General features: G+C 38.5%; 1 protein-coding gene across 14 annotated transcripts in view; it reads left to right on the forward strand.

The window, feature by feature from the left end:
• BIRC6 (baculoviral IAP repeat containing 6) overlaps positions 1-21,750 on the forward strand; it is a 200,294-nt gene that overhangs the window by 22,325 nt on the left and 156,219 nt on the right. For all 14 annotated transcript variants that reach the window (XM_068939394.1, XM_068939391.1, XM_068939399.1 and 11 more), the window contains exons 6-12: positions 1,108-1,190; positions 2,383-2,605; positions 2,713-2,873; positions 5,027-5,085; positions 6,390-7,784; positions 16,939-17,088; positions 21,509-21,734. In XM_068939394.1, the coding sequence (XP_068795495.1) occupies positions 1,108-1,190; positions 2,383-2,605; positions 2,713-2,873; positions 5,027-5,085; positions 6,390-7,784; positions 16,939-17,088; positions 21,509-21,734 (2,297 nt within the window). The remainder of the gene's footprint in view (positions 1-1,107; positions 1,191-2,382; positions 2,606-2,712; positions 2,874-5,026; positions 5,086-6,389; positions 7,785-16,938; positions 17,089-21,508; positions 21,735-21,750) is intronic.

Raw genomic sequence — 21,750 nt, forward strand, 5'->3', positions numbered from 1 at the left:
ATATAAAACACTTAAGTATGCCAATTGATCTGGATTAAACAACAGCAGCAAAGATGAACTTGGTTGTTACCCAGCATCTCTGTTTCTCTTCATTAGATTGTTGAGCAAATATTTTTAGATAAGTTTTGTGCAAGTAAAACAGAAAAAGCACTAAGCCTGATGCCGGTGTTCTGTAACTATACGTTCCTAGTAGGACTTAAAGAAAACTGTTGTGTTGCAAACAGCAGTTTTAATAATAATCATATTATTAAATTATTGGGCTTAATGACTTACACAGCCTCAACTTTTTTCTCCGCTCTTCTTGTCTATTTCCATTTTTCTTTTTTCTTTTTTGTATAAAATAAATTTTTGCTATTGTATGGATTGACATAGTGAAGGCTAGGTAGTATGTATTATTTGATGTCATTATCATCTGCCTCATGAAGTCAACTGCAAAGTCTGTTAGGTGCTAGTGGATAATATTTTTGGAAAACGTCTCAAGTGTTCTTGAAAACTGCTTATTCAGGAAGAAAAATGCAGGGAATAAATATGTTAGAATTGAACCTGCATATTTCCAAGTATCTCTCATTGACCTGAAAGGAGATAATGAAAATGCTAAATTTAAAGAGAAGTGGAAAGTTCCATTCTTTTCCTTTGTCACTTCAGCTAGTAATAACTGTTCTTTGCTGAGGAGTGAAATGATGTACATGCTTTATATTCTGACAGATTGAAGGCGTAATAGGAAATGCTTGTTTAACTTGTGTTTTTACAAGCATGCAGATGTACAGATAACTTCTGCTGAGGCTGTACACTTTTGGAACCCGGTGGGCCTATTCCAAAGAGAAAAATCTTAGCAGTGATGCTATTCACTTGAGTTCTGCTCTATTTGTATGTGGTTTTTATCCAGTGGCTTGCACAGGTGTTGATTCTGGATCTCTTCTGTAGTAACGTAGTGTATCTATTTCTTATGTGAAGTATTGCCTCTTCAGTCTGTAGTTTTTGGCAATGTATATATGCGATGTAGCATTTTGCAATGCCACTAGAAGGAGGAGAGGACTTGATCAACTGGTTAATGTGTTTCGTATTGCATGCTATATATATTTTAAGTGTTCCTTCTTATTTTTATAGCCTGCTTCATCAGGAGATGACAGAGCCATGTGCTTTACCTGTAGCGTGTGTTTGGTATGCTGGGAGCCTACAGATGAACCTTGGTAAGTTTAATGATATTTGGAGTAGACTTAGTTTTATACTAATGAGATTAGAAGACTTGAAGGACAAAGGTCAACATATCTGGCCAGAATTCTAGTGAGTGTAGGGTGTGTCGATGACAAGAGTGGATATCAGAAATGATTTCATAGGACAAACGGCAAAATAATTCCCTGCACTACATCAAAAGCATGCATGATACTAAAAAAAGGAAGTTGATGTTGGTTTTATTTCTTAATTCTGATTTGTTTTATTTATTTATTTTTTTTTTGGACACAGACAGCTAACATTTGTTTGCAAAGTGAGTTCAGTCTACTGTAGGCATGTGACAATAGGTGATAAGTTCTTAAAGCGCAATGGCCATGCAGTGCATATTTGCCCTTTATATATAAAGTTGCAAGATTTGTTATTAGTTTCTAGAACCAGTTAAAACTGTGCATAGTTACAGAAATGCAGGACTTTACATTGATTTTAAAAAAGGAACCTTAATCCAGTTTTTGTCATGATTATTTTTGTAATTTATATCATTATTTGATCAGTTCAGGGTTCTGCCTAGCAGGAAACTTTTCTCTGTAATATTATCTTCGTAGTCCTTGTTTCCTCCTCGTACTACTTAGTTTCTAGACATTTTGTAGCAGTGTAATTACTCTTTGCCATGTCTCTGTCTTCTGTATGTATTGAGATCAGAAGGTCTTTTTCATGCTTATTGATCAGTCTGTCATTTAGGACTGTTTTCCATTTTGATTTTTGTACATGTGGATGTACAATGAAAGACTGGAACCATTTCCTCTTATTAAGGCTACTTACAATAATTTCTCGTGTAACATCGGAATCCTCTAATGTACATTCTGTAGAATTTAATCTGCTTTTCTTCATGAGGACATGGTGGGCTACTGGCCTATAGAACAGCTCTTTTACGGTTAATTTTTATGACTGATTGTCTTAAGAGCACTATGTGCACATCCTTCTGTATGAATGTGAATATCCATTAGGTGGTCAAAGGCTTTAATACAGTCTGCTATTGAGAAAAAGCTGTGGAAACAGGGTTAGTAGCTTCACCACTCTTGTACGGTTGACTATAATACAGTTCAAACAGTTTGGCTTCAGCTTCATTTCAAGCTCTGAGTTTGTGTGTGGTGTGTGTACTCTTCACAGTAAGAAATCAATGTGTGATATGTTTGTTTTTAATATGAAAAGGTCTGAACATGAGAGACATTCCCCAAACTGCCCATTTGTCAAGGGTGAGCACACTCAGAATGTACCTCTTTCAGTCACGTTGGCAACAAGTCCAGCACAATTTCCCTGCACAGATGGCACTGACAGAATAGCCTGCTTTGGATCTGGAAGTTGCCCTCATTTCCTAGCTGCTGCAACAAAACGAGGAAAGATCTGCATATGGGATGTTTCCAAACTTATGAAGGTATACGATATATGCAACTGTGTTTTCGTTAACTAATTACTTTTGATTAGGCGTATCTCAATTTAAATCAAAGGTCACTTCTGTTTTTTTAAATTATTATTTTTTAGGTCCATTTAAAATTTGAGATCAATGCATATGATCCAGCTATTGTGCAGCAGCTTATGTTATCAGGAGAACAGAGCTCAGGGGTTGACTCAAGGAGACCAACACTAGCGTGGCTAGAAGATTCATCTAGCTGCTCAGATATACCAAAATTAGAAGGAGACAGGTATGCTAATCTTCAACATCAGAAAATGTAAAATGTTGCTGTGTAGGTGGTAAATGCCATTTAGTTAAGTCATGCTTTGTGGAACATAAGATTCTGAAGATTATTACCCTTTCCATAGAGATGAGAAATTTCTTTGTGTGGAATCGTGTTCAGATGCATAGGGGTAAAAAAGTTGTCTAAGTTGTCCTTAAAGCCAGCTTAGTTTTACTCTTACTGTTTCAGTCTTTATCCTCCAGTAATGGAGAGATACCAAATCTCATTTCTGCCCTGTGCTGATGTTCCAAGAAATTCCACTTATACATATGTGAGAGGCAGAGAAAATAGCGAGGAATATGAGTTTGAGAACAATGTTTCATTTTAGGTATGGATTATGCTTTTCAGGCAGAAAGTAAAGTATGTGGATTTGCTAGGAACTTTTTTTATTTTTATCTTCAACTCATGCATAGGGATGTTAAAACGCTAGGCGGTCCTATCACAAGCTTTTAAACATTGATACTTAGAAAGCGTCATGTGAGAAAATGCTTTATTGATAGCTATCTGCATGCACATAGAATCAATATTCTTTCATTTATGCTTATTACAGTGTATTACTGGGAACTCCTTCCTCGTATCACCAGAACTCACACAAATGAGTGAATCATTGTTGAAAAGCTGAGGAAAAAAGGTGTTTGAGGAGCCTTGCTAGTTTCCTCAGTGTTTCTTCTTTTAACTTCAACATCACAGAAAATAACAGTTCTACTACCTGCGCAGGTAGCAGGACTATTTTGTCTTTGTTTTTAAGCTTGCTGTGGTTCCTTCGGAATTGTACAGCAAATATGAAGCTTGTTCTTTTGAAGATCGTGTAGGAAACTAAGCAACATCTGAGCATAGGGCCTAGCAGCTGCTCTTTGCCAGCAACTGCTGGGGTGCTTAGACTCTTAATGTAGTTTTATTGTTATAAACCACTTGAAAGTTAAAGAATTAAGCCGATATTAAGAGGTAGTCAAAGGGCAGTACAATGGTACTGCTCAGGTCCTAAGCATCTTCCACTTCACTTTATCTATATGAAATTTGCTATCACTGTTATTAAAGATGTTACTGAAATCTCAAGGGAAAGCTGGATGAGACTGGAAGTACTGAAATGTCACTGTGTTGTAGTGAAATGAAGGTTGATGAGGTTTGACCCGAAACAGATCTGTTTCTTGGGCCTTGAGAGAAGTATCCAGTTTGTTGAAACTTGGGGTCTGACTTGGTGCCATGATTTATTATACTTGAAGCTGTAAAGGCCCTACTGTTTTTTCTGTGTGTCAGGATCCTGTAGTAGGAAATTTTCTTCTATTTAGGAAAGCCAGATGTGTAAAAGCTTCACATATTCTTAGAACTACTGATGAAATGATGCTGAGATCTTAATCGAGAATATGCAAACATGTTTCCACCAAAAAAAGGCAAGCCAATTGTATACGCTGCAGGATACGTTCCTCTTTAAGAAGTGCTTGCGTAGAATCTGCTTTTATGAGAACATGACTCATCTGGTAATATTTTTAAAAGCAACACACTGTTTGTAGGCTGTCTCTTTAAGGAGGAGCTCAGAGGAATTCAGAATTTGTTCAGGGACTTTGAGCCAAGGAACGAATGCGGGTAAAAGAGCTGTTGGTAGCCAGTGTGTTGGTAGCACACTGTGCTGTGGAAGGAAGATACTACATATGACCAGACTAGGACTACCCTGAGCCATGGCATTTTCCATACCAGTTGCAAAATTACTTTAATAGAGTTGAAGACCACTCTGGCAGCTCTACGTTTCAGAGAATGTTTGGAGGAATGTTGAAGAAGGCGGCATCGGTTTTTAGACAGACGGGATTTTTTGGGGTTGTTTTTTTGGTTTTTGGAAAGAGTGCTGAGAACTGGCTTTCATTTTCATTCGATTTGTGTCCGAGTTGTTGAGAATGCAACAGTAGAATGAGGCAAGTGGAAAGCTAGTCTACAGGTTCAGTGACTGAGGGGGAAAAAATCATTGTGGTGTTTGTGTCTGTGATCAGTTCACCAGTGGATATACAGTTCTGACTAAAAGAAATGTCAGTGTTATCCACAATTTATTTTTTAGTAAAGTAGATTTTTAAATTTAATTTAAAAAGTAGCTACAGTGTACATGGTCTCATTTGTACGTTTTTTTTCAGTGATGATCTCTTGGAGGATTCAGACAGTGAAGAGCATTCCAGATCAGAATCTGTGACAGGTAGGTTATATCTGATCCATGTGTCAGTTTAGAGGTCAGGAGGGAAACTGTTCATCTCAGGCTCTTTAAAAAGTGCTGCCAGAAACAAAGGATATTATGTTCGTTGTATTGGAAACAAAATTTTGACCTGGAAAGTCTACCTGCCAGTAGTTAAGTCTTTAAGTCTTTGTTTATACGGCGGAGATTGGATACAGGAAAAGAAAAAAACTCTACTTCATTGGTTAATAAATGTCTTATTTGACGACAAGCATCAGTTATCTTGCTGTCAGTAAAACACACAAACCGAGTCAAAGGAACTTACTTAGGACAGGAACAAATTATAGCTGTACAAAACCCTTTAAATTCAGGGGATTGCCAGAAGCAGTTCCTGAATCTTGATCGTTTCCTTGTATGTATACACTTTAGAATGTTTACTTTTCTCTTTTCCTGAACGAAACTTTCATATGGAAGCAGAACAGTGCTATGCGTCGTCTTTTTCTGTTATTTTCTTAGAGGTATATACAGAAATTTTGATGGGAGAAAAGATTCCATGGTTACTTTGCATAATCTAGTTTATACCTTTGATGATCAGCAAGAGGGGCGAAAAAAGAACATGTGCATATGCACAAGGGAATAGACTTGAGATGTGAACAATTTTTTCGATATAAATTATTGTGAAGATGGTGCTGTCATTGATCCTTCAGTCTCCTCTTATCTGGGTTTGTACTGTGCCCTTTGTAATCAATTAAAAATCATTGCGTTAATTAGTTGAACTTTTCATTTTTGTTATCACAGTACTATTCAGTTTGATTAGGCATCTCTTCAGCGTTTATTGTTGCTTGGAGCTCTTTATATTAGGTGGTCTGTTAGATGATGGGAACTGTCAAGTTTCAGAGTAAAATGATATGTTTTTCAACTAGGGAGTGGAGAATGAATCTGCAGTGTTACAGATTCTTGACGGTACAGGACTGTCTGGGAAGGGGAATGATACAGGGCAGAGCATGAGTCGGGTTGATCAGGTTAGCTGGGTTTTGGTATGGTGGACTATCGCAAGTAGAATAATTGTTTACTGAGAGACCTGTTGCAAAGGCTAATGTCCCGTGTTTTTTTTTTACTTTCACTCTTGCTGATAAAATAAGGAGAACCATTAGCCAGTGTGGAAGGAATGTTTCTCGGCATTTTGTTTTGTGGCTACCAGATCTTGAACGTATGGAATGTTTTAACATAAAGAATCTATATAGCAGTGACTTCTTGCTTGATTATAAAAATAAGTAATTTGATTCCTTTTCTGTGCATATATTATGTTAACCTTTTTTGTTTTAAAGGGCATACATCACAAAAAGAAGCTATGGAAGTCAGCCTTGATATAACAGCTCTCAGCATTCTTCAGCAACCTGAGAAACTTCAGTGGGAAATTGTTGCAAATGTCCTGGAAGACACGGTTAAGGATCTGGAAGAACTTGGGGCAAATCCATGTTTGGCCAACTGTAAGAGTGAAAAGATGAAGGAAAAACATCTAGAACAACACAACATTCCCTTTCCTTGTTTATTAGCTGGGGGTCTATTAACATACAAATCACCTGCTACCTCTCCTGTTAGCAGTAACTCTCAGAGGTCACTGGATGGCTTAAGCAGGACTCGAGGTGAGAGTGTCTCAGAGCAGGGATCAACTGACAATGAATCCTGCACTAATTCAGAACTGAATTCGCCTCTGGTACGGAGGACTTTACCTGTATTGCTGCTATACAGCATTAAGGAATCCGATGAAAAAGCAGGAAAACTCTTTTCACAAATGAACAATATTATGAGTAAAAGTATACATGATGATGGTTTCACGGTTCCACAGATCATTGAAATGGAGCTGGACAGTCAGGAACAGTTGCTGTTACAGGATCCCCCTGTGACTTATATTCAGCAGTTTGCAGATGCAGCAGCTAACCTAACTTCTCCGGACTCGGACAAGTGGAGCTCTATGGTTCCCAAACCTGGGACTTTGGTTCAGTGCCTGCGTCTGCCAAAGTTTGCAGAGGAGGAGAACCTGTGTGTAGATTCAATCACTCCTTGTGCAGATGGAGTTCATTTGTTAGTAGGACTGCGGACTTGCCCTGTTGAATCTCTGAGTGCAATAAATCAAGTAGAGGCCTTGAATAATTTAAATAAATTAAACTCGGCACTATGTAATAGAAGAAAGGGTGAACTAGAATCAAGTCTTGCTGTAGTGAATGGCACGAGTATTGATGTAATCCAACATGAGTCACCAGCAGATGTACCAACTCCTTTAATAATTCAACCTGAACAGAGAAGTGTTAGTGGTGGATACCTAGTGCTTTATAAAATGAATTATGCCACTAGAATAGTTACTCTAGAGGAGGAACCAGTAAAAATCCAGCATATCAAAGACCCCCAAGACACAATTACCTCAATGATTTTGCTCCCACCAGATATATTGGATAATCGAGAGGATGACTGTGAGGAGCCTGTGGAGGAAATGCAGTTGACTTCTAAAAATGGCAATGGGAGAGAGAGAAGGTCTGAGATCTCTACTCTTGGGCACCTGGTAATAACTACTCAGGGAGGATATGTAAAAATACTAGATCTTTCAAACTTTGAAATTCTGGCCAAAGTGGAACCACCTAAAAAAGAGGGCACTGAGGAACCAGATATGTTTGTCTCTGTGATATACTGTTCGGGCACAGACAGACTGTGTGCATGCACCAAAGGTAAGACTTTTCTTTAAAAACTTTATTTGATAGTATTTGAATTATATTATAGAATGTTAACGTGAGTTTCAAAATAGTAGTGGGCAAATTCCACTGAGTTTATATACAGTTTACTTCTGTTCTAGAAACACAGGCTCTAGTTCCTCATCTGAAATGTAGATTTTAATCTCTAAAATGGGAACAAGTCCTGGGTATGTCCAATGTACTGGTACATCTGTTTTGGTAGTGTTACAGAATTGCTGAAGTCCTAAAGAAGTAAAAGCAATTCTTGTATGTAATTATTTCTGTACTGGATATCTGTACTTCAGAGAAATGCCTCCTGCATGTAATTGGAGTTATTCAAGAGGGCAGGGAAGAAAATGCTTTTAGTTCTTATTCCAGTGATCCATTATGAAACTTTTTCCTTGTTTCAGATAGGCCTGCTGATTCTGCTTAGGCTTTTTTGCAATTGGGATTAGTTTTTCTTGACTGTGAGAGCCAGACCATCTGTGCAGAACTGTCACTATCCTTTTTAAAAATGAACAGAAGACATTTTGGGGACGACATTTTGATGGGCAGCTCAAGTCCAGATGACTGGTACTTTGTAGAAGGCTCCCCCCTCCAGTTCTGCCTTTTGTGTCACATCAGTGCAGAGGTTATGGCTCTAGCTGTTGTCCAGCTCTGAATTCCTTGACGAGTCAATGTCTTACCTAGTTCTTCTGCACTTTATTGCAGCTGTGGTGGAAGTGGTCTTTGTGAGGCTAAGCTGATGGGCTGGTTCACACATTTCAGACAAACTCCCATCAATAGCATGTTGAACTTCATTATCTGCTCCCTCGCGCTCTCCCTCGCGCTCTCCCTCGCGCTCTCCCTCGCGCTCTCCCTCGCGCTCTCCCTCGCGCTCTCCCTCGCGCTCTCCCTCGCGCTCTCCCTCGCGCTCTCCCTCGCGCTCTCCCTCCCTCGTGGAAGAATTTAAAATGACACGTTTCTTCTTTCATGGTCACATCATGTTAATTACATAGCTCTCCTGTAAGCAGCTGTTACACTCAGATGAGACTTATGTGTTATTTCCTACAGATAAGGTCTAGCTTATTGTGAAAAAAATCATCTCTCTTAAGGACCCTGTCTTTATCACTTACCTACCATGAGCTTTAGCAGTTGTTTTTTCTATTTAAAAATGGATGAAAACATTGAGTATTATCAGCTAGTATTGATATTTGCAGATTTCTAAGAGAAACATCCAGATTTTTTAAACTGTTCTTTTTCTGAGAACTGCTTTTGAAGAAATGTCAGTTAAACTGTTTCTGCTTTATTTAACAGTGCATCTTTTTTTCCCTGTTTAAAATGGAGCTCTTTTTTTGTGTCATGCTATCAGATTAAATGCCTGTGAAAACTGTTAGACTATCACATCTATGCCATTATGTTTTTACCTATACGTTGGTGATTGAACTTAAATTCATTAAAAAAAAGTTGCTAAGCATTTTATCCCTAGAAGTCTACTATGCATTATATCTTGCGTGATATCTATTCCGACTTTCTTCTGTGTGTATTCTGGCTTAAGGTTAATGACAAGTTAAAAGGCTTGTTGTTATTGTGCATGGTACTTTCCCATCCAGTATTTGCATATATGTTAATTGTGTTTTTGTAGGGTTTCGTATTATCTAAACCTGTTTTTAGGACCTTGAGTGTGACGTTATGCAGATCTGTTGATTTGGAAACATTTATTCTGTGAGCGTAGGAGTATTTGTGTCTACTGCCTAGATAATCACCACCTCTGTTACTGACTGTTACTTCATCTTTCTCAGAGTAGACAAACACATCATTCTGCTTTTTTAGTAAATATCTGTGTTTTTTTCCTCTGACAGTATTATAATAGCCATCTAGTAATCTGCAAATAGCTTTGTTGTGACTACTTTTGTTCTCACTGCATTTAAGATGACTGGGATTTTATTTTTCTTCAGTCCTGTAAGCTACAGGCATCCCTCTGCCCTCAGGTTTCCCATTTCAGTATACTGCTATGATGACTCTTTATTTTGTTCTGATTGATAACTCTTGTCTTTCCCTACATCCACCATACCTCTGTTCAGAACTTATCTTTCTGTTCTGCCATGAAACTTGAGTGAACTTCAAAATCGGTTATTTTTGTTGTTTAAATGTCTTTAGTTTTTGATTTCTATTCTTTTTTGACAGCTTTTCAGTCAGTTCTGCTGGGTCATTTTTCTCACTCTTGAGCTAAAGCACTCATAAATATTCAGGGACCAGCCTCTAACAGAAGCCTGGTCTGATACTAGATGAGTCTAAAACCTAGAGTCCTAAATCCCTTATGCCAAAATGTGAGTCACAGAATCACAGAGTGGTCGAGGTTGGAAGGGACCTCTGGAGATCATCTAGTCCAACCTCCCAGGCTCAAGCAGGGTCACCTAGAGCATATTTCCCAGGGTCGTATCCAGACGGGTTTTGAATATCTCCAGGGAAGGAGACTCCACTACCTCTCTGGGCAACCTGTGCCAGTGCTCAGTCACCCTCACAGGAAAGAAGTTTTTCCTCAGGTTCAGATGGAACTGCCTGCGTTTCAGTTTCTGCCCGTTGCCTCTTGTCCTGTCACTGGGCACCACAGAGAAGAGGCTGGCCCCGTCCTCTTGACACCCTCCCTTCAGATACTTGTACGCGTTGATGGGATCCCCTCTCAGTCTTCTCTTCTCCAGGCTGGACAGGCCCAGCTCTCTCAGCCTTTCTTCATAGGAGAGATGCTCCAGGCCCCTCATCCTCTTTGTAGCCCTCCGCTGGACTCTCTCCAGGAGTGCCATGTCTCTCTTGCACTGGGGAGCCCAGAAGTGGACCCAGTACTGCGGATGAGGCCTCCCCAGGGCTGAGGAGAGGGGCAGGATCACCTCCCTCGACCTGCTGGCAACACTCTGCCTCATGCAGCCCAGGAGACCATTGGCCTTCTTGGCCACAAGGGCCCATTACTGGCTCATGGTTAACTTGTTGTCGACCAGCACTCCCAGGTCCTTCTCCGTAGAACTGAAGCTTTTCAAAGAATGACTCTAAGCTTATTTGTTTATATATAACTACACAGCCTAAAATTTTAGGAATAATAAAGAGAAAAGTCATCCAAAAACCTTGACTTACCCCACAGCAACTTCTTTTTATCCTAGAACTTGCTGTACATTTGACTATCTTGATATAAGGAAGAGTTTTTGGTAAATTTTTGTTGAATCATAAAAATCCTTTAAACTTCCTACTGTTAAGTGGGTCAGATTGCTTGCTTATCTGCCAGATACCTGGAGAATTTTTTTTCTTAAATACAGCTTTTTGAAGTAGAGAGTTTGCGATCTTTGCTCTTCTGTATTTACTACCATGTATGGGATGGAGCCTTCAGTCTGACAGCGTGAGGAAGTTGAACATTGAGGGGAAGGGACAGAAAACATGTTGAAAGTAGAATGCTACATTCACTAAAGTGGAATGATTAACATTTGATAGCAAATAGCTTTTAGTGCAGAGACATAAGTGAGAATATATTAAAGTGGAACCTATAGGCCCAGAAAATGCTTGGATAGCATTGGAAAACTGTCTCAGGCTGTATGTTCAGCAGCATGTTCTTGACTATTTACTTGATCAGGTATTAAGACTGGGCAAAGAAATACTTTAGCACGTGCAAGTTCTGACATACAGAATATCCAGATTTTTTTCTGCTGCTCCTCCTTTGACATGCTGTTTGCACTGGTAGATTGTGTAATTTTTCCTATAGCTGCCCTTAAGATATAACTGAAGGGAGAAGATCTGTGAAAGGTCCTTTTGTTTTTTTACTTTGGGTTTTTTTTTGGTGTTTTTATTAGACGATGTTTCTTAGACTTGTATTTGAGATCTTCCGTGCTTAGAGCTTTGTAGCTTAGGAATGATTAATTATTCTTACCCCACTTCAAAACGGTAGTAGTTGACGTCTGGGGGAGGCACGTATGTAAGTATACTCTTGGTTCCAATTCTGCCAAGTGAAAAATAGTAGGCTTTAATTGCTTTGTATTTTGTTGTCTTTTCCCCCACTGGTCAGGGGAGAAAGGCTAGTTAATATCCATATTATTAGTGCTTTGTATGTGTTGTCACAGAGGGTTTTGTAAACATTTTGTGTTGTGCAATTAATACAAAACAGTTTAAATTCTGCTTTTGTAACATCCAAAATAACTGAATTCTATATTAGAAAACGGTACAGTAGGCTGACAGCTATTATCCTGGAATATATTTACAGCTGGGGTACAGTCTAGGATGATATTTGAAGGCTAATATTTGATATTTAAGGTAAGGACCAGGTATAATGTGGCTTGAATGCGTAACTTTCCAGAACTACAGATGTCACTGCATTCTTTGGAGCCCAATTTTCATTTAATAATGCTTCTTTTTTTTTTCTTTTTTTTTTTTTTATTACAGTCCTACAAAACAGTTACTTAAGGAGACCTTCTGCCAGTATACATTCTACTGTGTTCTTTTGTTGGTGTGTTATGGATTGTTTCTTTAGTTTTGCCACCTAGCTTGATATTTGCCATTTAGGGAATTTTGTTGAACTTGTCTTTAGAATGTAGAACGAGGAGGAAAAACTTACCTGAAATGTATCTTTTCCATTTAAAATATAGGTGTAAATTTCTACTTGTATTTTCTATTGCCAGTTTTGAAAATTGTGCTTACTTGTGTTTCTTTCTGCGAGTATTTTAAAACATCATTAAAACTGTCCATTACTTATCTGTCTTTCACTGCTGTCCCTGTTTCCCCTTGACAAGGTAGTAATGTCAGTGTCCGAAGCCCTCTGAAGAAATATTGCGAAGAAGAAAAGTGAGGTGGTGTTTCAAACTAAGTTGAATGAGTCAACAAGTGGAAGTGTTCAGGGCATCGTGATAAAACAGCTGCTTTTCACCCAGACTGTCTGATTTAGTATATGGATGAGCAGACGTTAAAATATGTATGATCTATTTGAGTACTTAATACCACTTCAGTCAGGGCAGCATTCTTGGATGGTGCTTGCCTGAAACTTGCAATCTAGTTCTTTTACAAATCTTGTTTTTGAATGTCTGTGTCTAGTGAGGCTCTTGCATTAACGCATTTCCATATATCAAGTCCTAGTGAAAATGCTAATATTGTTTTGGATTGCATCTAGCATAACTTCTCTCAACAGAGAATTAAATTTGATTTTTAGAAGTGGCTCTTAAGTCATTTTGGTTTAATTATTCTTTAGAAGTAGTAAGATTTAGTTTGGGGAGAAAAACATAAAAAAAGAACTTTTTTTTCTACTTGTTTTCTTCATAAGAAAGACAAGCCTTTACTGTCTTTGTATTTTAGCCGATTCTCTTTTCTACCTATATTGCTCTGAAGCCTACAGGCAAAAATTCCCTTTAAAGTTTGTTGCGCGTTGTGATTCATGGATCAGATCAAATCTGTTCTTTTGCCTCTTGTCTATGGCTCAGAGTTGGAGGCTGGAAAGAAGAAAAACCACAAATGTAATTATTCTGTCATGTAAATTTCTGTTTTACCAGTTGGCTTATACTTTGGTTTATAAGCATTTTTTCTTTGTCTATTTTGTGATTTTTTTTTTTTGAATGTCCTTTCTTATATACCTAATTCTCCTAAATTCTTGCTTCTAGCATTTTGTTATAACAAGAGAGTTTTACTAGCCACTCCCATTTGTGAGGAAAGTATCAGTAAAGTGGTAGTTTTTTCAGACTGGAGCTTGGTCTTGTCAAAAGTGTTAGCTGTTATTTCTTGTCACAAGCCTGACAGAACTGGATGGCACTGTCACCCATTTGAGAATGGCTTCCCCCAAATCCTGTATCTTTCAATTAGAACAGATTACTTGCTTTTGCTTTATAGATTAGTGTATTTAGTACTTCCCATAGCTTTTCTGTTCCCTATCTTCTGCTTTTGTCAGCTTTTTATACTGGCATATTTGAAGTTTAGGAGTCAGTTAAGTGTTTTCAGTTTTCTGTAGGTGGTGGGGGCTAATCGGGGCAGGGAGGGGTTGAATTTTTTGCCACACCAAAATTAGTCTTGGAAGTGATCCTAAGAGGTCATCTTCAAGTCAGCATCAATTATACTTATCCTTTCAGAAAGACATACTGATTAGTGTGTTCTCAAAGATCTTCAACATGGGAGACTTAACAGCCTACTCATGAAATTTCTTCTAATGCATGCAGTCCTTGTGACGATTTTTTTTCTAATGTCTAATCTGAATCATCGTTGCTGATTTGAGTCATTACTGTTGTTCTATCCTTTGTGGATGTGATAGAGATTGCTACAAGAAAGGAGGAAAAAAACAGCCTTTGTGTATTTACGTAGTGTTCTCCTCCAGCAGTTTATTTTCTTAAGCTAAATAGCTTCAATTCCTTTCAACTTTCCTCAGGGCTTGAAAAAGCCCCAAACCGTTACTCTCCCAAAAGACCTTCTCAAGTTAGTCTGCATTGCTTGATGAGATGCCCAAAATTGGGCACGATTATCCAACAGCTGTCTTTGAATAGAAGAGAATTCCTTAGTAACTCTGTGCAGGCTGTACATACCATTTGTGCATATATACAGTGGGATGTTTGCACTTCTAAGCAGGAAATTGAATCAGGTTTATCTTCTGACTCACAAGAGCCTCTTTTACAGAACTGCTGGCTAGCTGATTTTTCTTCATGCTGTAATAGTGCAGTTGATTATTTCTAGCTAGGCAGAGTAGCTTTCACTTGTCTCTGTTGAACTGCATTCTATTTTTTCATAATCCAGAATGGAATTTTACAGCTTAAATCCCCAAGGATAGTGTAAATTCTGCTGGAGTGATGCTTTTGGGAAACTTTCTGAAGGAGGTTTTTCAAGTGTTCTAGGTTAATGCGTTCAGAGCTAACCCTTTCTCTACAAACCAACAGTGAGACAGAGGACTGTATGTTGTTTGTGGATAGTTTTCTATGGTATGACTTAATTTTCTTAATTCCTTTAACTGTTCCAGTGTTGTTCGATTACATGCTTGGATGCTGCTGACTTGCTGCTGACAGTTGTTTCACTCCAGGCTCCTACTAGAGTGCAGAAAGCATCCAAGATATTGAACATTCCATCAGGTTGGCTTTGACTGCAGTGTGTAGTCTCTGAAGCGTTCTCTGATTTGTGCCGATACTGCTTTCCTGGAGCTGATCGCCATTTTGCTGAAAGGAAGCTTGGGATTTATTTAGATGGATTTATGATTCATTTGTTCTGTTTCTATAACCCAGCCGATTCTTAGGTCTAAGGATTCCATCTCCAAGCAATTTACAGATTTTAAATAGAATTCAGAATCAAATTACTAATATTCTGAATGTGTTTGCCTATTACTTTAGCATTGTATAATGCTGTATGCGGATTATTCTCCTTTGTGATCACTGAGTAAGTAATGTGAGTTTACATATCTTCGTCTTAGTCGTGCAGAACGAAGCGTTTATTACCTATGTCAGGAAGTGAAGTCTTCAGGTAAAGTAGTACCTATGGTGTTTGCTGGGCAGAGTCAGAAAGTATCGGACGTACTCATAACTCAAAAAAGTGAGAATGACAAATCAGCATTGACTTTGGCACAGATTTTTCCTGGCGCTGCCTATCAGAAGCTATGGTTTCTTTAAAAGAATAAATGGAGCATGCATCATCAGAACGTCATCTTCTGATAGTCTGTGAGAATGAATGCTTCTTTTTGTGACGCAGAAGCAAAGCCCACCTGCGAGGTTTTGGGAAGTGTACCAGAAGGTGTAGACGAATCATTTCATAGGCTAATATTGTATTTCTGAAGTTTATGATAAACTTCTCTGTGGAAGCTTTTAAGAACAAGTATAAGGGAGGAAGATATCGGAAGCTTAGCACAGAATTCTATTAGAAAAGTGCCAGAGTCTATCCGGAACCCAAAGATTACAACTCCCTTCTTCTCATAGTATGGGTAAAACAGGACAGCAGATTTTTTTCTTTGTTCTTGTTAATTACCAGTGTACTCTGCACTGCAATAACAGAAATTTATCTTGAGGAGCAAAGGATCACTTCCAAAGTGTTTTCTTTCTTTTACTGAGGTAAGTGAGATACCTTGGCCAAGCTTTCCCTTAGAGAAGCCTGCAACTTTACAAAGTTAGGCAGCCTTTCTCCTGCGCCAGGGTGTAAAAATGACAGATGGTGAAAGCAGTATGTTGAACTTCCGTTTCATTAGGTGTAATTCTACCTTTTCCGGGATGGGAGATTCTCAGGTTTGGATCATGTCAATTGTTCTGATCATTGATCTTTGAACAGGAGGCAGAACAGGAGATAAATAGAGGTTTGATGTCTTACCAAATGAGGCTGTCGCGATCCGTGTTACCTTACATGTCCCTAGTTCTTTGGTTAAGAAAACTGCTCCTTTGCAAGCTGTTTGATCTTAGCGGAACTCATTTATAAGTGTTATTTACTAGAGCTACTTTTTTCCTTCAACTTCTGGATCCTACTGCTAATGTACCTGCTGATTATGCTTCTATTTTGGATTTTCATTAGATTTATCCTCTCAAGTTTGTTTCACGTTACTTGGGTAACTTGCAAAGCAAGGTTTTTCATCGGATTAGTCAAGTACTGAAGGACATGCAATAATTAATTATCAGAAAAGCTACGGGAAGCCTTCCCCAGGATTTTTTTCATATAGAAATGCTATATAGATTCTAGTGATTAGTTTTTTTTTATAACTCTTAACCAACCTTCTCTTTTAAGTCTTCAGTATATTGAACTTTAAAAGGAACTAATTTGTGGAATGTGTGCAGACTAGGTAGTGTAGGCCTTCAGCTGACATGGTGAAAGATTTTTCTGTTTTCTGCTGCTTTTGGTGGTTTCGATTATGTGACGTGTCATAGTGGTTATGATTTGGACTTTCTACTGGGGTTTATTGGGTTAATTACTTCTTCACACTGACCATCCCAATGCCAATGGTTTTTTTTTTTTTTCCTTTTATGCCGTTCACAACCAGAGTGAGCATTTTTTTAGTTCTCAGATTTGCATTCTTCCTGAAAAAATTTTGTAGTAGCAAGGCAAAGTGACTGTTCGTGTATAATCCGATTCGTTTGAAGTCTTATATAATTAATGTTTTAAGTGTGTAGCACTTCAACTGGAAGTGTATCTTGTCAGTTGAGTTTAACTGTGTACGCCTGTCTAAACTTGCTTTTTTTGTTGTCTGTGATGAATTTAGGTGGAGAACTGCATTTCCTTCAGATTGGAGGTACCTGTGATGACATAGATGAAGCTGATATACTTGTAGATGGTTCCCTTTCCAAAGGTGTAGAACAGTCATCAGAAGGCACCAAGCCCTTATCTAACCCTTCTAGTCCGGGCATTACAGGTAAATTGGTACATGTTTAAATATATCTTATTATTAGCATTTTTTTCACTCTTGGAAGTTGCATAGTAAAGTGATTTTTGAGTTATTTAATAATATATAGGGCTTTATTGTTTTTTGTAGCTTTAACTTGAGTTCTGTAGTTGTTCTGTGCTCATCACTGGTTATGAATGAGCATAGTATTTTATCAGTTTCCAAATCTCAAAAAGCTTTTGTGTAACTGATTATTTTTCTAATCTCTGCATGTTATTGTAAGTAGGGCAGGCAGGGAAAAAAGGTAGTTTTGCAAGAACTGAATATCTCTCACAATTCAAATAGGCTTGAGCTCTGTATTTGGAATTAAAATCCCCCGTTCAGTATCTAAAATTATCTTAAAGCTTCATGTAGAAGCTGTATAGCTCTAATTTATAAAACTAATCACATGTGTTTAAAGTATTGTTACAAACAATGGAATTGATGCTTTCTATACTTTAAGTAGTACACTTACCATTTGTTAAATTAAGCTTATAATGTGAATTTTTGGATTTTTGGATTGTAGTAGTTTTATCTGGCTTGAGCCTTGTTCAAATTCTGCTGTCAGTTCCATAGCAGTTCTCTTCCTGGAAGGTAGACTGCCCTTGAACAGAAGGAAACAACTGCTTCTGATCCTCTGATTTCCATTTTTATGCTAAACATCATGTTTCGGTCTTTACTGCCAGTCTCGTACACCAATCCTGTTGTCTCCCGCCTTTTGTAGTCTCATGACTCACTTGGGCAGAGTAAGGAGGCGAGTCACGGGGGGGAACGTTCCTTTTGTAGTCAACTGGGATGCAGCGGGGATAGCAAGGGGGTCCTCCTGCTTGTAAGGGAAAGCAGAGAGTGGGCAGACTTTCCTAGCATGGGAGCACCTGTGGGAGCCCCTCACATCTTTACTCAGTCCTCATCAAAGCTCCTTTATTGTAAATAATTTGTCACTAAAAATTAACAAGAAACTTAATATTGCTCATATAGCCTGAGGAAGATGTGAGTCATGTTGACGTTTTAAAAGTATTTCTTAAACTTGCTTTATTTTCTTTTTTTTTTTTTCCAGGGAATTAGTTATGAGAGAGTGGTAAAACTATTTAACTTTCATTCTGTTTCATTCTCCAAATGTTGGTGATAGAGACACAAAGCATAATTAATTTAGTGGAGCCGGGGTTTGGGGGGTTTGGCCATGTTTATTGGGAAGAAAATAGGGATGTACTGGGCATAGGTGACCTGGAGTGTAAAAGCAGTAAGCATTAAAAAACAAAAATGCACCCTCCACACAGTACAATGAAAATAAACCATTTCTGTACCCATGCTTGTGTGAGAGAAGGCATGATGTTAATTCTTGGGAGGGGGTTACCTGCGGCTGCTGAGGACCAGATTGGGGGGGGGGGGGCACTGTGCTGCATGGCAGTGCAGGAGCCTTTGGGGCAGGAGTCTGATGGGAGCCGGCTACTTGCCCTCTTTCTCGCAAAACTCCTCCTAGCCTTGCCCCCTGCTTAAATAGTGTATACCACTGTATATATGTGAAGGAAAGAAGTCTGCAGCTTTCTTCTGCAGTTTTCTTCTTTAGCTAATGGCAAATAAAATCTCTGAAGAGGATCTGAATATCCAGGACACAGATGTTTTTCAATAGATGCATTCTCTGTATGGTAGCCTATCAGCAGATTTAAGTCACTTCCAGTCAGAGGGCAGCTTTGACTAACCTGAAGAATCAAATTGATGATCGTTACTGTTTAAATTCTGTCGGTACTATAATCAGCAACTTTTCCCCCCCCTCTTTCTTTCTCCCAACCTTCAGTGTCGCCTGTGCTTGAATATCAATTACTGGAAAAAGGAACGGATGTACCAATGTACAGAAGTCTATGTAGCTGTGTCTTTAGATCGTCCACCAGCTGCAGGCCCTTGTTTCCGTAGTCACATAATTCAGAGAGGGCTGTTGAACCAGTATTGCATGGTCTTGGTCTGTACTAATTTCTAATGAGATACTGGAAACACAGTAATGTTCAGGCAAATTGAGTAGTGTTTTGCTGAGGCCTCAACCTGAGCCATAAAAAGCTGCACGAGAATTTTAGTAGTCATTGGAAGCCAGTGCTGAAATGAGTCTGAATGACCTGGGTTAAGGGTGCCCTTTAAATGAGACCACAGTCTTAATATATATAGCAGTTGGGCGACTGCTAGGACTATGCAAACGTTTTCAAAGCAGCGCACTTGTCGCAATGGGTACAGCTCACCATCAGACATTGCCCCCAGCATTCACGACTTCGGTGTTGTTTCTCTTCTAATCAAACTACTATACAGCAAAAGAAACTTTTTTTTTTCCTTATGTATTCACATGCATCTGCCTGCAAAACAGTCGAACAGAAAGCCTTTTCTTCTGCAGACTGAACTCTGGGCTGATCTGACCGCGCGCAGCGTCTTGAGCTCACTCGCTAGTGTCGCAGTTGCCGGCAGACAGCGGTTAGGCCGTTTTTATGAAATGACTTTGGTCTTCTCTGAAGCTGTAACTGAAGATGCTGTAGTCAGGACAGAAGAAACAGGGACAAGCACAAGCTTTTGTCCTTGTATCTGTATTTTGTTTATATATTCATGTTCCTAAATTTTATTTTCTGATCTGCATTTACAGCTAGGCTGCGTTTTAATTGTATTGTTCTAGAAGGAAATGTGTTAACTGTACGAAGGCATAAATCTTGGTTGGGTTAAAATTATTATTTCCTTTTAAGGAACGGAGGTTTTTAATGCAGTCCAGTGATGGAAAATATGTTTTTTTTAAGAAACTACAGGAAAAAAATACTAATTTTTGTAACCGCTTTAAAGCCTCTTCTCAAGTTTTCTAGTGGAGCTTCAACTTGTCATAGCTTACTACTACAACAGAACAAAAAGCATGTGTTTTGCGAAAGAAGCTAAGTAGACTTGACAGTACTGGAAAATTCATTCATTTTTCAATTTGAGGGGTTGGCACATTGCATTTCATTACTCTGAATGCTCCATACTGTTCTCTTTTTGGTGGCAGGGAGGAGGGAATAAAGCAGAAAAACAATTTGCTGAAAGATGAAATTGATACGCTGCTTCGTCTGTATTCTTGGTTCTCAATACAATGTCATCTAGCTGATGAGGATCATATTTGGAAGCAAAAAATAATAAAAAAAAAAAGGTGTTTACTCTATTATTAAGTTTCTAAGGCTGTCGCTTCAGCGCTTTCCTGCCTCCTAGATTGAAAAGCAGAAGTCCGTAGCTGTTGCAATTAGAGTGAATTTTCTCTCTGACTCCGGTGGGTCTCATATCTCGAACCTCCCCACTTTCCTGGAAGAACTGCTTATTTTTTCTCTCCTCAAGCTGCAGGATGTAATCTTGTTGTTACTCTGATTTCAACCAGGATTGCTTTGCAAGGCAGTCTCTAGGTTCAGAGTTAGCAGTTGGTTTGGTTTTTTTTTTTCCTGTATTTGTGTTGCTCTGTGTGTGTTTTTTTTCCTGAGGCAGTGACAGTAACAGGTAACAAACTTCCTTCTCATGAAAAACCATAGTTTCTCTAGAACTGAAAGATTTTCTCTGAACTATATCATTAAGAGAAGATGCTCAAAATCTAGAAAATTGGCATTATGCGTGTCTAATTTTCCCTAAAATTTTCCTTTTTTTTTTTTTAAATGTCTGAGGAAATCTGGTTATTTTTAGAGTTCCTTTGTAATGTGTGTTTGACTGTTTGTCTCCCTGAAATATTTTGTTTTTCAGTACTTTTTTGATTAATACCCTGTGAACTTCTTTTTTCAGGCTAGCATCTGAATTTGAAGACAAGATATTTGAAGCAATTGTCTAGGCCAACTGTCTTCTAAGTGTGTTATATAGAACATGTTGTGCTTTTCTATTTGTTTTTAACTTGTCCCTCTTTTAAGCTAAATTGGGGGCCTTCCAAAACATTCGAGTAATCTACCATAAAACAAGTCTGCATCAATGAGCAGATGATAATACAATGTTTACAACATTTTATCGCTGTTTAAATTGCATAGTAATTCCATATGTCCATTTTCATAGAATATGAAACTTTCAGTTTGTCTTATCTGAGTCAATGGATATTCAAGCAAAAATGTTTTAATCAGATTTATGTTGTCAAAGTATAGCTAACTAATTTCTTTTTCCTGATGATGCTTCTCAGACAGCATGCTGTAAGCTCTCAGTGCTTAGAAAACTTATTCCAAATAAGTTGCTTTCAAAGGATACTAGCTTCAAGGCCTTTTTTTTTTTTTCTCCCCCTATTTGGCTGTTTTTCTATTTGGGTTTTTTGTTTTTGTTTTAAGGAAACTTCCTTAATGTAGTTAGTTTTTACTTACTACAGTTTGGATGTATTTCAGATTGTTCATAGGATGTTCTTGAGGGAAAAAAAAATCTGTGTAGTAAATGTATATGTTCTGTAACTCTTCAGGAGTTGATCTTTTGGTGGACCAGCCGTTTTCCCTTGAAACACTGACATCCCTGGTGGAACTAACCCGTTTTGAGACCTTAACGCCACGATTTTCAGCCACTGTCCCTCCTTGTTGGGTAGAAGTCCAGCAAGAGCAACAGCAAAGGCGACATCCTCAGCATTTGCACCAGCAGCACCATGGGGACGCAGCTCAGCATACTCGAACTTGGAAGCTACAGACAGACAGGTAAGTAGGGTGTTGG

Source organism: Struthio camelus, chromosome 3 (genome assembly GCF_040807025.1).
Source record: "Struthio camelus isolate bStrCam1 chromosome 3, bStrCam1.hap1, whole genome shotgun sequence".
Classification (NCBI taxonomy): domain Eukaryota; kingdom Metazoa; phylum Chordata; class Aves; order Struthioniformes; family Struthionidae; genus Struthio; species Struthio camelus.